At 36.8% G+C, this 17,097-nt stretch overlaps 1 protein-coding gene across 5 annotated transcripts in view; it reads right to left on the bottom strand.

The window, feature by feature from the left end:
- The window catches only part of OXR1 (oxidation resistance 1), a 258,894-nt gene that overhangs the window by 36,481 nt on the left and 205,316 nt on the right, over window positions 1-17,097 (bottom strand). For all 5 annotated transcript variants that reach the window (XM_059475118.1, XM_059471809.1, XM_059473447.1 and 2 more), the window contains 4 exons: window positions 16,892-17,011; window positions 12,807-12,959; window positions 4,434-4,618; window positions 457-1,241 (listed from right to left, as the gene is read on the bottom strand). In XM_059475118.1, the coding sequence (XP_059331101.1) occupies window positions 457-1,241; window positions 4,434-4,618; window positions 12,807-12,959; window positions 16,892-17,011 (1,243 nt within the window). The remainder of the gene's footprint in view (window positions 1-456; window positions 1,242-4,433; window positions 4,619-12,806; window positions 12,960-16,891; window positions 17,012-17,097) is intronic.

Raw genomic sequence — 17,097 nt, forward strand, 5'->3', positions numbered from 1 at the left:
ATTTCATGGTATGATAAAAACTTGAACAGACTTTAAGGGTAACTTCCAACTAATAATCCCAGGACCCTGATAATAATCCCAGGACCCTGATCTTTGCAGAAGAATCAAGGTAGTGAAGAAATAAAACCTAGCTGTTCACTGTATCCACAGTGCTAGCTTCCTAATATCCCTTACTTTTCCTGAATCAAGCTTTTTGGATGCTTAACATTGTTCTAGTCATCATCAAAGTAAGACAAGATGCAAGTGAAACAGCATTCTGAAAGCATCAAATATTTTCTCCAAAAGTTTATGTAAAGTTTAACTTTAGAGTATCTTCAAGTCAATGAGATACTTAACCAGCACATGGAGAAGTACAGTGTACAGAATGAAAAAAATTCAAGATTTCCATTAAACTGGAGGTTAATAGATTTTAAATCTGAAGGTTAATACTGTACCCATAAATACCCACTGACTCACCTCCTAACCGCCCATCTCCTGCAGATACAGCTTTCTGGCTGATCTCTTTTTGTGAATCCTGGTGCATGTTTTCTCTTTGTTGCTTTGTTTGTTGCATAGTGTGGGTCTTCCAGAGCTTGCGGAGTTCTTCAACTTCTGCCTCTGAGTCTTGACTTTGCTCTCCCACTACTTTTCCTTTACTAGGTGCCTCTTTCTTTTGAGAGTCTGTGGTATCTTCACAACCCGGACATTCCTCTTCCATCTCATTATCTGCTTTTTTTCCTAGTGAGGAACCCTGATCCTTGCCTACTTCTGTCTCCTTGCTGCGCTCCTCACTACCCTGTGATCTTTGCAAAGACTGCTGGAGGACATCTGCAGTGTTTTCTCCAGATTCTTGTCCCCCCTTTAAAGACATTTTAGCACTTTCTGAACTTAAGTGGGTACCAAACTGTTTAACACCTACAACCATTTCGGCACTGGGCTTTAAGTCACTGGCAGCTTCATTGGAGTCTGCAATGACTGTTAAACATTCAGCACTAGTCTGGTTTATTGTTTGGACAGATTCCGATGATGCTCCAGAAGATTTATCTTGTCGAAGCTCATCTGAGGAAACAAGTTCCTCCCGTATTGGAGAGAGTTCTGATTCTGTGAATACATCTTCTGAAAGAGACTCCTCTGTGCTTCTTGGGGCAGTACTAGCACTGTCGTTGCCCGTGTCCCGAACCCTGGAATCCGTGTCATCTGCATTGCTCTTTGCAGCCTTCTTGGAATGGCCAAGTTCCCTTACTGATAGCTGCTCTACATCTCTGTTGAGCAAAATAAGAATCTTGTTATAACAGGCACCTCTAAAGTATCAAGCTCTTTTCTTCACTGTTTTGATCAAGCTCTTAAAAGAAACAAACACCCTAAAAACCAACTTAATCCAGAGCATTAGTAATAAACAAGCATAAAATGTGATACCATAATGGTAAACGTGGCTGAACTTTTGCCAGCACAACACAGCAGGGACTTCCCAAGTTCATGACATTACTTTCACAACAAACTCTCCTATGAAACTAACAAGATTGTGAGAGGCACTGAAAGCGTAAAAATAAAATAAAAACCAAAGTAAAACAAACAAAAAGCTACACAAAACCATAATCTCTAAAGGAGAAAATCATCCACAGTTTTTTAGGTTTTGTCTCCCGAAGCAGTCAGTACAATTGTACAGACATGTCCCACCCTACAAGGAAGCTGACACCTAGCTCACAGGTAAGACATGAATGGCAGAAATCACCTGGTCTAACCTCAGATATCAAAGCCAGTAAAGGCAGAACAGTGGGAACCATCAAAGTATATCTCACTCTTCTGCCCATAGAAAATACCTGAAACAGTGTTTAGTGTCTTCAGCAGGTACCTAACTTTGAGGATATCATTGTTTGGCAAAATAAACCCCAAACTACTTGATAAAACTGAAGATGCTGATAAATACTGTAAAAAAAGGCAAGCATAAAAATTTATTTTACCAAGAGGAAATAATCTTGCTTAAACCTGCCTTTCAAAATAAACTAACTAGAAATTCTATGACTTTTAGAAGAGGAAGACAAGAAAGGTACTATGAACACGCTCAAGTAAACCTACAGAACTCAAGCTTTTGTCTGTTGTCAAAAAACCTGGGCAGTACACAGCCATCACAAAAAATTCTCATATTTAAACTTACTTGTGACTAGAGTTCTCAATGTCAAATTCTTTGCTATCAGAAGCATCCCAGCTCTTCCATTATCTAGTACTAAATGCTTTTAAGAAGCTTGTACATTATTCTCTGTTTTGAAGGACAATAAATTCACTCCACAGTCTCATAAAACTTACATTGTATTACTGAGATGCTGTTGAAGTTCAGGATGTTTGCAAAGCACATGCACCATCTCATCTAAGCATCAACATGAAACTTGAAGTAAGCTTTAGCTGACTGAATGATTTTGCTTACAAAGCATGTGGATTCAACTTTAGAATTCATTACCTATTAGACTAGGCCATTTCTTTAAATTTGCAGGATTATGCTCATTATAGGTGCTCTTATAGAAGCACAATGTAAGGTTCATGAAATCCATAAAACATACAGTTCAGTTTTAGCAGATGGTGGCTTATATATAGAAACCATACAACATGAAATTTTAGTTCTAAGAACCAAAGCATCCATTTGGCTTATAACCATTTTCCATACCAACAATCTGAATACTGAAAATAAGATTTCTTTCCCAAGTTTAAGCAGGCTTGACAGTTGGAAAAATTGTGAGAATAGAAGGAGGTTAACTACAACAGCAGAATATGTAGGAAAAAAACCCCCCATGATTTGAGTGTCAAATACCTCAAGACACATGGGTCTTGTCAGATCTAGATGAAGATGTTTGGACTTCTGTTTAGACTTATAAGATTTTTGTTTTCCCCCAAATGTACAAATATGCCTCATATTTAGCTAAGGCACAAAAGTGCAGGGACTGAAGAAAATGCTAGCAGCTAGTGTTCCATGCACTAGTTCATACAGCTGACAAGAAAGATAAATCAAATTGGGCATACAGGCCTCTGAATGCAGAGTATGACCTTTTATTAGCAGACACGTTTTCATTCCACATGCTTTCATATTATAAACAAAAGAGAAAATGCATGTGCTACAAGAGCACAAAAATCAATAGCATCTTTAAGTCATTAACAAACTAAGCATTTTAGAAAAATACTTGTTTTGCAACTGCATAGAGTTATCCAAATCTTTCCACTGTCTATCAATTGAAATAGGAACTGTGAGCTACTTTTTAAAACTCAGTCTGGAAAATAAACTTCCAGAAAAAAAATATGCTGAAGGCATCATCATTCTACATCAAAAGCCCCAAAAGTACTGCTGTAGCAACATGTATTTCAGTTGCCCTTTCAACAGACACATGACATTGGGCAGCAAACAAGACCATGCCAAGATACCTGTTCATTCCCAGGTTTATGACAAAACTGAGCTCATAAATGGTATGAGGCAAGTTACTATTTCTGCGTGTCCATACAGTTAAGATTATCAAGAAAGATGTGCTTAGGGTACTGCCTACTTAAACTGTAAGAGGATATTTTTATGAGGCACTGATTATCTTAAAAAATGTAACTATTTTAAGTAGGGTATAGCATTACACATCAAGCAAACAGCTTTTCACTCTCCTGGTAAAAGAAGCCCACTTCCCTACAGCTAGATAATTGAGGCACTCTGCAAATGTTTGTGCTTTACGGGCTGTGAAAGGTAAAGGTGGCATGATTTGTTTTTAATTTTTTTGGATTTCAAGATAAAATCTATCTTTTTATGATGACAATATAAAAGCTCGTCATAGAAAAACCAGAGAGAATGGAACAAAGATTTCTCTAATGCTCTTCAAATTTGATTTTAAATGCCTGCTGCACTAAACACCAGTGCTTAGACTCACCAATCCAAATTTACTGTTTACTCCAAAAAAAGACTATACCTAAGGTGAATATGCAGTCATAAAGGGAGAAAAACATACTCCTAGGCCCAGGATAATATATACAAATCTTAGAAAATTAGTTTAAATCATTTGTCAGAGCAACAAGATTGAGAAGCAAATGAAAAATGCAAAATAATAAAAATTTTTACCTAAAATTGTCAAAGCTGCACTTTCTTATTTTGAATACCAGTTTTTAAATCATTGAAGAACCAAACAACATTGACTACTGTTTCCATAGTGGGGAAAGGGCAGAAGAAATTATGTGGTACTGCACATCTCTATAAGAGACTACTGGAGAAAATTGGTATCCATGTATACAGAAGAAGATTTATCCTGCATCATATACAGGATGTGAGAACTGAAGGCAAAGCAAACGTCCTACAGGATCTTTCCAAGCCAATCTTTGATATTCTTTCCTAACAAGAAAAAGAAGGAAAATGCTGGTTTGCTAGTTTTGTATGGTCAGCAATGTGGCTACAGGTCAGATTTACTCAAAGCTTTACAAATACTGTTCTATCTTACATGCTTAATGACTCCTTAATTTTGCTGTCCACAATTTCCTTATACAGAGCAGCTGACATCACTTCTTCCATTGGACACATGATGCCATATTCTTCACAGCCATTCTCTTGGACCAGAGGATCCATTTTATGAGGATCAAACATTATATTATTTGGCGTCACTAGCAGCACACCATTGACCGTACCCTAAAATGAGAGGGAAAAGAAGTGGTAATTTTTCTCCTTCAAATTTCAGCTTATTCTTCATTTTTCAGTGAGAAAAAGGTGTTTTCTATTTTTATTTTAATAAAGCCATTTTTAATTTATTTTTAAGCAAGCTGTTATGCTACTAAGTCACTGTTAAACACAAGAAACTGTAACTTTTTCTGGGGAAGCAAATTAATACAACTTGCTTTCCCAAAATAGAACAGTTTTATTCCTCACAAGTAATCAATAACTGGTTTTAGTAACATAAGAGAAACCTTACACACTGAAGAACACACTAAACAGCTCCTCTGAGATAAGGAGACATCCTTCCCATATAACCACAGGGGCTTAACTGGTAGGTTTGAAAGCAATTTTTGTCTAAAACTTGACTCTTAAGTATTCTGTCTCACTTTCTAGTATTTATTTAGAGAGACCTTAAAAACCTATCATTTATCCTAATTTATTTTACACAAAAGTAACAGAGAGGCTGATACAAATCCTTCTAACTAAATGGACACGATGACTGAGAAACATATTTACAGAATGAAACTAGAATAAAAAATACTCAAGATTATCAAAGACGAAACTTTGGATGGTTTTAATCACAATGATACTACTACAGTACACAAATGCAAGTAGAGCTTAAAATTTAACTATGAAAAACTTTGAGGTTTATATTCATACTATGAATTGTAGGGTTCTTATACAATACAAGTATAAAAACAAAATTAATTTACAATATGTTCAACTCTGAACAAAAAAGTTAGAAACACATGCAAACAGTAATTGCCTGCTAAAGAAATTAATTTAGCTGTTGGAACAGTGGAGTTTGAGCTAAAACTATGAACAGCAGAAAACCTAGCTTTAAGTAGAGTGACAGGAACACTTCAGTTACAGATCTTGACTCCTAAAGACTTTACAAATCTTGTCAGTCATTCCAAATTTTCACGCAAGAACTCAGTTCACATGCTGTTGAAGGAATTAAATATTTACCTTACTGATAAAACATTCATAACTATTATTAAGGGTGTGTATTGGAGGAGACTGTTTTCAATTTGGTTTTGAGAAGGCATTAGCACAGCACAAACACAGATACAGTTCTTCTAAACTCGAGAAATTTTGTTCCCAGGTGATGGTTGATGACCTTCACAGTACGAAACCAAGATACCAACCAGTAAAAACAAAAGTGCAAGTTATAAAAAAACCCCAACCAAAGCAAAAGTGTTATTAAAGTCTCAACAATGACCAATGTTATTTCTAGTACAGAAAAATGAAGACATGTCTCAAAAGCAGCCCAAGCATCTGTGTTTGAGTCTTTTAGTCATTCAGTGCTTAATCAGATTTCATACACATCTTTTAGAGTGCAACACGTATGCTGAAGACTTTGAAGTCAGCAGAAGACAGCTACATAATTCCAAGGTGTTTAAAGTACTGAAACAAGGCTGTTATGGCCATTTCTTTCCTAGCCCTGTATTGTGGAAATGGACTTTCAAGGTTGTCCTCCAAGAGGACAACTGTCAAGAGAAGTCTAGATTTTGTTATATCTATTGTAGTCTAGAAAACAAATTGAACAAGAAGTCAATGAGTCTACTCAGAATGACTGCTTCCCTTTTAACAAATATAACTTCTGTCAATTCAGTGCATAATTAAAACAAAAAAGCAACAGCTTTTCTACATCTGAGCTCTTTCATCAATGATCATGAAAATGGAATTTCATTAATACTCTCTAGATCTGACCCAGAAATTGTCATAGTCTTGCTCGCAGTTGGATTAGATGATCACTGTAGGTCCCTTCCAACCAAAATATCCTACTCTGTTCTTTCACTGCCCAAATACTGCATGTGGATCTTCAAAACAGCCAGGCTGAAGAGAAAACAGTAAGGTTGTATGACTGCTCTATCTGAAGGATTTAAGTGTTCAACACCAACTTCCACAATTAGGTATTACTCAGTAGAAAAAAACAGTAACTGAGCTCACTAGAGAGCTCTTCATTTCCAGAATAATACGGTCCTCATTTGTCTGCTATCTCATGAACCTTTCTCGATAAATTAAGTGCACAGGAAGTGCTAAAGCTTTTGAGGCAATAAAGAGATGATATTTTTCTGTCAAGGGATGTGCTGTCACAACTAAGATATCATTTGTGTGAACAAACTCCAATGCTTTATGACTTACTTTCAAGAGCACAGATAAGACTGCCTCAGCTGAAAGCACAGGCACAAAATTGATTAAAGAAAAAAAGCTTCATATGTTTGACATGGCTCGTCTGAATATTTGAGAGTCACATCTTCAGAATAACATGTATGAAGAACCAGTTACACATAAACCACTAATTTCAGTTGTCTTGCTTCACAATCAATCAGTTTTAGCAGTTCAGAAAACACCAACTTACCCCTCCCAAAACCCACAAGCCAGGCTTGTTAGTATCTTAAGCAAACACCATGATATCAAGGACAAAAATCTGTGCATGTGCAAGGCTACTCACTGTATAAGAAAAAGAAGTTTAAGAGACCTTCTATTGTAAACAGAAGCTTCCTAGAGAAGACTGACAATGATCCACCTAATGGCAAAGAATCCCAAACTGGTACATTGAATAGAATTAAGGATTAAAGCTTACCTCTGCAGCCTCAAAGACGCAGCTAGAAATAATAACAGCTTATCTTGACCTTAGAAGAAACCCTCAACACCAATAGGTAGGCAGGTATTCAACATGAAAATTAATTGGAAAGTGTATTTCCATGTAAAATTTACTACAGCAACAGAAATTGAGAATTTAGACCTAGCAGACTTTTATCTGGCTTTGACAAAGTAGCTGATCAAACACTTCACTTGCAATTACTATAAGGAAATGAAACATTACAGAGGTATCTTGAAAACAAGAGATTTATAGCACCTTAACAAGAGATGACCTATTTCATCCTTATCTACCTAAAAAGCATAATGCAACAATTCTGGTCCACAAGTTACTAGACATGGTCCACAAGTTACTAGATCAACACCTTAGTATACTTTTCTAGAGAAGAACTGCTGCTCCAAATTAATAAAAATTAAGTTCCTAATAATACACTAATTAGCATTAGTATTTCTGTCACTTTTCATTATTACCTCCAAGGATCACTGAATGTTAACCCAGGTAGCTAAGTAATGCTCAGGTAAGAGCCAGATAAAGAAGCATTTTGTTTGGCTGCAGATTTTAGTTACTCATTTTCAGACATGCCAATGTTTCTGACACTTGCTCTTACAATTTCTATGACTCTTATAGGAAAAATACCTTCTGTCTTTACTACCTTGTTTGCAGGAGTAAAAGTTTCCTTAAAACCTATTACTCAATAGATGTTGTTTCTAGTATGGACAGAAACCAAGTGCTGTTGTTTCTGGGAGGAAAAAAGAACATCAGAACAAAACATACAAGTGGGAGCACACAAGCCTTTAGCCAACTGCTCATTATGCTCAGTCTTTCCTGAGAGATGGGAACTGCAGCAACTTCAGCATTTGAGAGCTAACACCACAGCTTTGCATAAGTCAAGAAAAAATTGCATCTATTCTTTAAAGGAAATACCTGAAACTTTATTTCCTTGTTGGAAATGAAGCATCAGACAGATTTTTATGTTAGCATTCCTAAAATACGCATACTCCAGAACTATTGTATCAGAGTACACAATGATGAACTCCTGAGCATTTTAGTATCATGCACTTATCATTTAAGGCTCTAAAACAACTTTTCTGGTTACTCATATATATTTGTGCACTATGGCAGCAGATGCCACAGTCATATAATAAAATATGCAGGAATGGGTAATAAAGGTGATGCCAGAAAAAACCCCGGAGTATCTCTGTATCAATAGTGTGGCTGGCAGGACCAGGGCAGTGATTGTCACTCGGTACTCAGCACTGGGTACCCACATGTCAAATATTCTGTTCAGTTCTGGATCCCTCAATTCAGGAAACACATTGAGGAGCTGGAGCAAGTTCATAAAATAACAGTTAAGCAGGTGAATGGTCTAGAGATTAAGTCCTGTGAGCAGCAGCACAGGGAGCTAGGCTTGTTCAGCCTGGAGAAGAAGCAGCTCAGGAGGGGCCTAATTACTCTCTATGTGAGAAGAGGTTGTAGCCAGGTGGGCACTGGCCTCTTCTCCCAGGCAACCAGGGACAGGACAAGAAGAAATAGCCTCAAGGTGTGCTAGAGGAGGTTTAGGCTGGGAATCAAGAGGAATTTCATCCCAAAAAGGGATGTTAAGCATTGGAATGGGCTGTCCAGTAAAGTGGTGGAGTCACCATCCCGGGAGGTTCAAGTACTGACTGGATGTGGCACTTAGTGCCATGGTCTAATCACCAACATGGTGATCAGGAAAAGATTGGACTTGACCTTAGAGGCATTTTCCAACCTAAATGATTCTGTAATGCTGTTCTTGGTAAGTAACTTCCAACAAACTAACCTCCCCCGCCATCTTATAAACACCAAAGATGAATGAGAGCCTAGTCTGCTCCCCATATATAATCTCCTTGGTTCCTTGCCTTTGGAGCAAGGAAAAAGTTCCCAAGCTCCTGCTATGACCTGGTTAAGCTACTGAAAATATTTTGAGTGTGAATATATTCTTCAAAGTGAATAATATTATGGGGCTTATTTATGAAAAACAAAGCCCTTATCTACCAATATTAAAAAAAGATGAACCCAGCTTCTCCTTTGTGGGCTATTAAGTTGGGTCTTCAGCCCAGATCCCTTTAAAATGAATCAAATACTCACTTAACATTTCAGAAAAGCTCTTTGACTCAAATTTTTACAAAACCAATTTTTCAATATAGCCACAAGAATTATTTGTGCTAACAATGTTGTTAGAGATCTGCAAATCAGAGCACAAGCTCAAGCAAAAACACTGGACAATGGCATACACGCTACCAACTGCTACATGACTCCAGTCTACTGATGTTTGCTCTAATCTCATTTTCTAGTCCTTGGGAAAAAATAATTTAAAATATGAACATCTATAAACAACTCAGTGTTGCTACAGAACCCTGGGAAACAGATTTTTAGGGCATCCTCCACAAAATAATCAATGACTTGTTTCTCTTGGACCATAATTACTAAGTAGTTGTTGAGAGAAAAAAATACTATGAAAATGAAATACAAACTAGACTCTGCATGCAGCTACTAAGTAGTTCAACACGATACTGTTACAGGAAGTTCTGGTTCTGGAACAAAACTCCCCAAAACAGCACTTGTAGAAATTACGTTTCCTGTATGCAACAGATTTTAAAGACATGAAGTAAAATTCTGTTCAGTTGAAATTCTGATTTAAGATCCTCAAAGAGAAATGCTAAGCCATTCTATTACTAGAAACCATGTGGAAATTCTAGGTTATTAAAAAAAAAAAATCCCTTGAGTCTTAAAACTGCTCTAGAAAATATTAATCCAGATACATAAAAACATACATATGGAATGTAGATTAAACTGCACATGTAGATATTCAGTTCTGAATCAGTTGTGTCATCTTACCATTAAAATTCCTTACACCTCAGGAAAGGGAAGCTCTAACTCCCATGTAAAACCTGAGATGGAAATCTGAACAATCATTATAAAGGGAGGTTTAAAGCCAAATAATCACATTGGTGAGCCCACGCATTAAGATTAAGCAGCTTAGTAAAATAGTTCTAAGAAAGTTTGAAAGGATTCCTAACAAGAAGTTCAAAGGTAAGTTCTCTAAATAATTCCATTGCATTCTTGAACAAACAAGGTTAAATAAAAACTGTAATTTATGATTTATGAAGCTTTTATCATGAAAATAACATTTCTTTTATGTCTTGTCTCTTGTAGGAGTTTTGAACCTCATCATTATGCTCCTTTTCACCTAATGAGCAATAAATGTGTGTTTTCTGTGCTTATATTTCCAGGTCAGTGGTTTGGGTTTTTTCAAGTCTCGGTATTAGTAATTTTCCTTTACCTACTACATTTCAAAACAGTTAAGTAAAACTTAGCAAAAATAAAAAGGAATTCCAAATTTCCCTAACTAGTTTCAGTTATAATCATGCAGACCTTTTACTACCTTTCTTTTGGCACAAGGAACAGTGCAAAGAAGAAAAAAAACCCCGAGCAGCACACTTTTCTACAGTAGAAGCCAACAGTGCAGCTGTAAGACAGGGCAAACCTAGCAAGTCAAGGTGTGACTGCAGCACATTGGTCACACTGATTTATTGTCTGTACAGAATATTCCCATGATCCTGCCTCTTTCTGTGCTCAACACCCTGCCTCCATCAGTAGCCATAACCAGCTAACACAAGAGCAAGTGCAATGAACAAGGCAAACATTCCAGGTTCCAAACTCTGCTCCTCAGAGGATTCCTCTGTGCTTGTCCAGAAAGTCACTAAATGCAAGTGACTAAATGCAACTCCAACCACATATAGAATAAGCAGTTTTAAAAAGTGAGAAATTAGACAATCTTACCCTAATGAAAGCCCTTTTGTACAGACACACTGCAAAATAGGCCTTCACTAGATTTCAGCCTACAAGCAGCAGTCACAGTGACGACAGACTTCACAACCGAAGCCCTAAAGAATGGCTAACTATGAGCTTCAAAGATCCCTTTCAGAGTAGAAGGCAAAGGATGAATGTTTTAAGCTTTCTCCAGAAAACTTCTGCAAGTTTATCATCCTGCCTAATGAGGACATGTATTAAGGAGAGGCAAGACAACATTCAAGAGGACATTCTTACCATATGTGGCACAAAGTCTAAATTACATGCTGAACTTACAAAATCTGGCACTTGAATCTGAGCAAGTCAGTATTCATTTTTCTCCCACCCACCTCCCCGAGTATGGACAGACACTTCAATGGGATATACAACTTTTTACAAACAAAATTCTCCCTGAAGCACTTAGAAAATAGGCTGTAATGCTGCAAGCCAAAGACCATTAATACTCCCTGTAATATCTTGAGGAAAAATTACAGCACATAAATAATATCCTGTAAATTTTTACCTCAGATTTTTTCCAGTACATCCAATTTCTAACAAAGGCTCACAGGTCTCAATTCCTCTGCATAACAGCACTTAAAACTGATAAGTAAGGATGTGCCTAGGATCAACCTAAAAAAGTCACCTACAGACAGAACACTACAAGTGAAAAAAAATTACTTTCAAAGCAGAACAAAGTAAAAACAAAGCTGTTCCAGTATTTGCTTCACCAACTTCTAACACGCAGCTTTTGTCAATACACATATATTGTCAAAAGGCTTCAAGCCTAGACACACATAGATTTGCAATCCTTTCCCCATCAGCCAAAAAATCAAAAATCACAATTTTAGAAGACTTTTATTAACCTGTTTATCATTAGTGTACCTTATCTGGAAACCTATTGGTGAACAACACAGAAACAGTGGTATTTCTATACACACACCTGAACTTCAGGCAAAGGAAGAAAAATTACAAGTACTTGGAATTTTATTGCATTCATTGAATGAAGGCATTTTTCATAGATAAAGTGTCTACTAGTAATTTTTCTGTGAGGTAGTGGAGCAATATATTTTGATTTTTGGTAAAGTGCTCTGAGATAATGTCAAAACACTTTACCTCGGTCCCTAGAAGTCTGTGCAAGAATTGAGCACTTATGAGCTAAACAGATGTTAATTTAAGTGTCACTAACTTGGAGGCATTTTGTGTAACGATGCTATTGAAAGAACTCTAACTGCTTCAAAGAAAAAAACAAAATCAAGGTTTCTACCATACCACACCAAGCCAAATGGTGAACAATACAGAACTTGTTTGCAGAATCAGAAGTTTATTCTGCTCACCCTGTCCTGCTTTAAAAAAAAAAAAGGAAGCAAAGCTTTGCAGCTGCATATTTCCCAGCACAGTTTAATACATGTTTTCACCTACTGTAAGTAAAGAAAACTACCTAAGAGAGATATTAATATAAGGAACGAACAGACCTCATGCCCTCAACATACAAGATTTATGTAACAGTACAGCATCAGAGATGTCTGTCACATATCAACTTCTTGCATCAATCATGTCCTGAACAAGAGGCCTGGAGAACCCAAAGGAAACAGTAAGTTAAAAAAATTAGTATATTTATACAGACATATGCATGTGAGTTGATTCGTCTATTCAACCCCAACTAGTCTACTCTGTGTTTATACTTTAAATATGTTTTATTATTAGATTCTATACAGTAACAGCAAAGCCTGAATGTTTCAGTACCTTGCCATTAGTGATGTACTTGCAATTAATTTTCAGAAATTTCTCTGTAAATGCTTCCTCCTCTTCGGAGGTGGATGATACCACTCTTGAAGGACGAACACACGCAGGTGCTGGAGAGACAGCTGACTCCTTCTGCTGGACTCCATCTGAATCCTGAAAGGAAATAGAAAGAAACAAAGAAGAACTTAGCAACTTGCTTTTTTCAATATCAACCCCTGGAGATTTTCTGCTGTGTAATTTGACCAGTCAGGTAACTGATGGATAGATTATAAAAGAACTGCCCCAAGGATTGAAACTGACCACCAAGACAGCAAACAGTGTTCAAGGCCAGGCTGGATGGGGGGTGAGTAACCTGGTCTAGGGGAAGGTGTCCCTGCCTATGGCAGAGGGGTTGGAACTGGATATCTTTAAGGTCCCTTTCAACCCAACCCAGTCTATGATTCTAAAAAAGATTTTTAAAAAAATCACATATACAAACGCTGACTAAGTTTGAACACAATGATCCTGGCAATGTTTCTGGCCCATGTTCAACTCTATCCATTCAGTTCATTTTTCCAGTATTTTAACAAGGCTGCTTTGGAGCAGTGTCAAGGGCCTGGCTCTAGCCAGGGTAAGAAACATGCCTTCCCTCATCTGCTGAGCCTGTCATTTCCTCACTGAAAGCAATCAGTGTTGCCAGGTATGATATAGCCTTGGTAAATTCTCTTTGGCTGTTTCCAACCATCTTTGTCATTCACATGCCTGGATTTAACTTTCATTACCTTCATTACTTCCCTGGGAAGATAACAGAGTTATCTACCTCACTATCTATCAGTATATCCAACTAAGTAGTGCACACAGAACCCTAGGGACAGGACAGACAATGAAAAAATTAGTTTTCAAATGAAAGATAAACAGTAGACAGATTTCACCAAAGCCTATTTTATAGGCACAGAAACCCTGTTTTGGAGCTTCACCCACATCTAAAGGCCTCAACTTCATACATAATTGCTATTTTTAGTTACTAATACAATATCACTATTTTTAGAAAACAGGAACTCCCATTGGTTTTCTGCTTTCCTGTTCAGTTCTATTCACCAGCACAGATTGCAGATTAATGCCTTTAATCATATCTAGGAACATTATGAACAACCGTCTTCAGTTCATCATCTCTCCGGCACTACTTTAGCCTTTGCCAGCATCTTTCAACCTTCATTACAAAAAACCAAAACAATATACAGAACACTAAATTGAATTTTGCTGAAAAAGCTAATCAAGGTATAATTAGGAAACAAACCTCCTGGAGATTAATTCTCCTTCCACATATGCCCTTCCTACTGAAAACTACAAGGTCACTCTTGTGACACATAACTCAGCAAGTGGTTCTGAAAGTGCTCAGCTGATATCCAAGCCCACTCTGAATAAGCCAGCTATTTCTCATCATATTGCCAACATGACACAATCTCAGATCCCAGTATGGCCTGGGAAAGTGAGGGGCAGTGAGATGCACCACCACAATGGCAGACTTTCCAATTTAATGATGATGCTTTTGTCACTACATATTATTTTGAAGTGGAATTTAAGCTTTATAGGTAGCAAAGCATATAGGATCTTCTCAAATATGTGCCTAAGACTGCGGAATGAATAAATCTTTCAAAAACCCAGCAGCACCAGAAAAGCTTCAAAATCTAAGCTAGTTCTTACACAGTCTTACTGACAGCAACAAAATTATTGAAATACATAATAAAAGTTTAAGTGTAGCAAAATTAAAAAACAAAAAAATAAAACCAACAAAAAACCCCTACCAAAAACTTCCCAGCTTTAACAAAAAGTTATGCAGGTCTTTTATCAGTCGCATGCTGGTTTGCATCTAGCCTTATGGCTGTGGCAAGCCACTTCAATTCTCAATAAAACAAAAGAACAAGAATAGAACATGTCAGCTTATTTTTGACTGAACAGGCATTCAGATATTTGCTAGCATTCTTATTAAATTTGTAACAAGAAACCACTGATTCTATTGACCAGAGCAGAGAGAAGACTCCTTTACATTATATAAGCGGAGGAACACATCTTTACCTTGACACATGCTCAAATTTAAACTGCAAATCTAGAGTCAAAACTGGGGGACAGTCAAAGAAGACAGAAATCAAGAGAGCATTAGAGAATGTATATTAGTATGTCTCTCCTTCATGATAGCAATCAGCAAAAAGAGAAAAGAAACCATGAAAGACAGGTGCTATGATGAAGAACAAAACCCAACAGCCTTAACTGCTCACATAGAAGTACAGTGTCTTTTGAGCTGTTAGGGAAGACCGAAAACAAAACCAAATGCACACAGACCACACTGACAAGTACAAGTGATTTCTGTTCCTTGATTTTTTGACAAATATTTCTTCTTTCCTTAGATGTACTTTGAAAGGCCACAGAAACAAAATAATTACATTATATATTGTCTCATTCTGACCTTCCTTGAAGAATTTAGGAATTGCTTGTGACGATCCACGACATGTAACAAGATACTTTATTGTTGCATAACTATTTTGCTCATCAGTTAAATGAAATTTAACATTCCACTTGTTACTAGCATGGGACTGACTGCACTAAAAGAAAAAAATTTTTTGCAGAAGAGGTTTTTAAGTGTTCATTTACTTTGTTTCTTCTACACTTGCAAGATTTTATCTCTCAAATGAGCATACAGTCAACAAAAAGTTTTCAAACAAATTGCAGGTATGGTTAAATCTCCTTATCTACTCTGTGCTAAGAGATACACAAAATAATTGACAAAAGAAAGCATAAGGTGTTTTTTCTGGCATGGAATCTGTAGGAAAAGCTCAGATTTCCAATAGTAAAATTGATAACTTTTCCCTCTAGTAACTTCTTACAACATATGTTACATGGATAGGTGTTTCTGAGACTGATATAGCTAGAAGATTTATGATACAAGAATGTATTGCAGGTGAGTTTGCTTACTGTGCTACACCACCCTCAGTTTGCCATCATACACAAAAGAAATTATTCAGCACCAATGACAGACATAAAAACTGGCATGCTAAGACAGAGAAATGAGATCACAGCAAAACCAAACAGTGATTCTCAGCAGAAGGGCCACCATAGGCTTTACAACGCAGCTTGGGAACATCATCAGCAACAAAGCAGTCTTTATATTTAAATTTGGCTGGACCAAGTCATATAAGCAAATGATTCAATGCTTTAAGTCTCAAACCTTCCTAAATTTTGAGGACACAGAATCCTGGAAAAGATGTTTGACAGTTTGACTGAGTAGTGTCAAAATATGCTAACAAGAAAATTTCTTATTTGAGAGAAAAAGATAATAACTGGGAAAAGAACAGCAGTGATGCCTGAAGAAACATCCAAATGAAATCATAGCAGCAAAAACTGCAGAGCAGCTCAGGCTCAAATACCGAATCTTTCTGGTTGGATGTTCCCTATGGGATGCTGCTGACAGCAAACCAGTATTCCTGGAAAGACATACTTCTTTCTACAAAGTCAGCTCCAACCCAAAAATCTCCATTTGAGTTGAATTACACTCCAATACAGACTACTATACGTTTTTAGCATTTTGAAAGTCTACAAATGTAGAACTACTGCGTAAAAGTCAGCTACAATTAATTCTGCATTAGTCCTTCACCGAAACCCCTTTTTAAACTTCATTTTGCGACATGAAACTAGAGAACCCTCTCCAATCTCTAGAGCAAGCAGGGGGAAAAGGAGCATTCCTACCAATACATCTTGTCTGCCAAAACCATCAATAAGATTAGAGACAAATGTTTAATAAGCTCTGAAATGTAACAAATACAGAAATGCAACAGTAACTATTGAAGATTTCCGTGTGCAATGACAGTATTTTGCTACAAGTAATTTGCTGTCAAATCAGTTTTCACATTGAAAACTATAACTTACAAAGATTAAAATCTTGTCTTTACTTTTTAAAATGAATAATTTTACTTTCAACTCCAAATACTGTCTAATACTTTCTCCTCAAAACAAAAGGACAGTTTAAGAAGAAAGCATAGCATCTATAACATTTATCTTGTATCATTTATATGTAAGGGAAAATTAATTTTAAGGACAATAGGTATACCTACATTTACTGTAGCCTTGTCAAGCTCTGCTTCGGATGATGTAGGTGATAGGGGACTTACAGGACTTAGAGAGGGGGAGCTGTCCACACTAGATATGTAGTCTGGGTCAGGAACATACAAAATCTATAAAGAAGATATAATGTAGTTAGAACTTAGTTATGCTTTCATATTTACTTTAGATTTCCCACCAGTTTAGGTATATTTACTAT

Source organism: Ammospiza nelsoni, chromosome 1 (genome assembly GCF_027579445.1).
Source record: "Ammospiza nelsoni isolate bAmmNel1 chromosome 1, bAmmNel1.pri, whole genome shotgun sequence".
In the NCBI taxonomy this organism is placed as follows: domain Eukaryota; kingdom Metazoa; phylum Chordata; class Aves; order Passeriformes; family Passerellidae; genus Ammospiza; species Ammospiza nelsoni.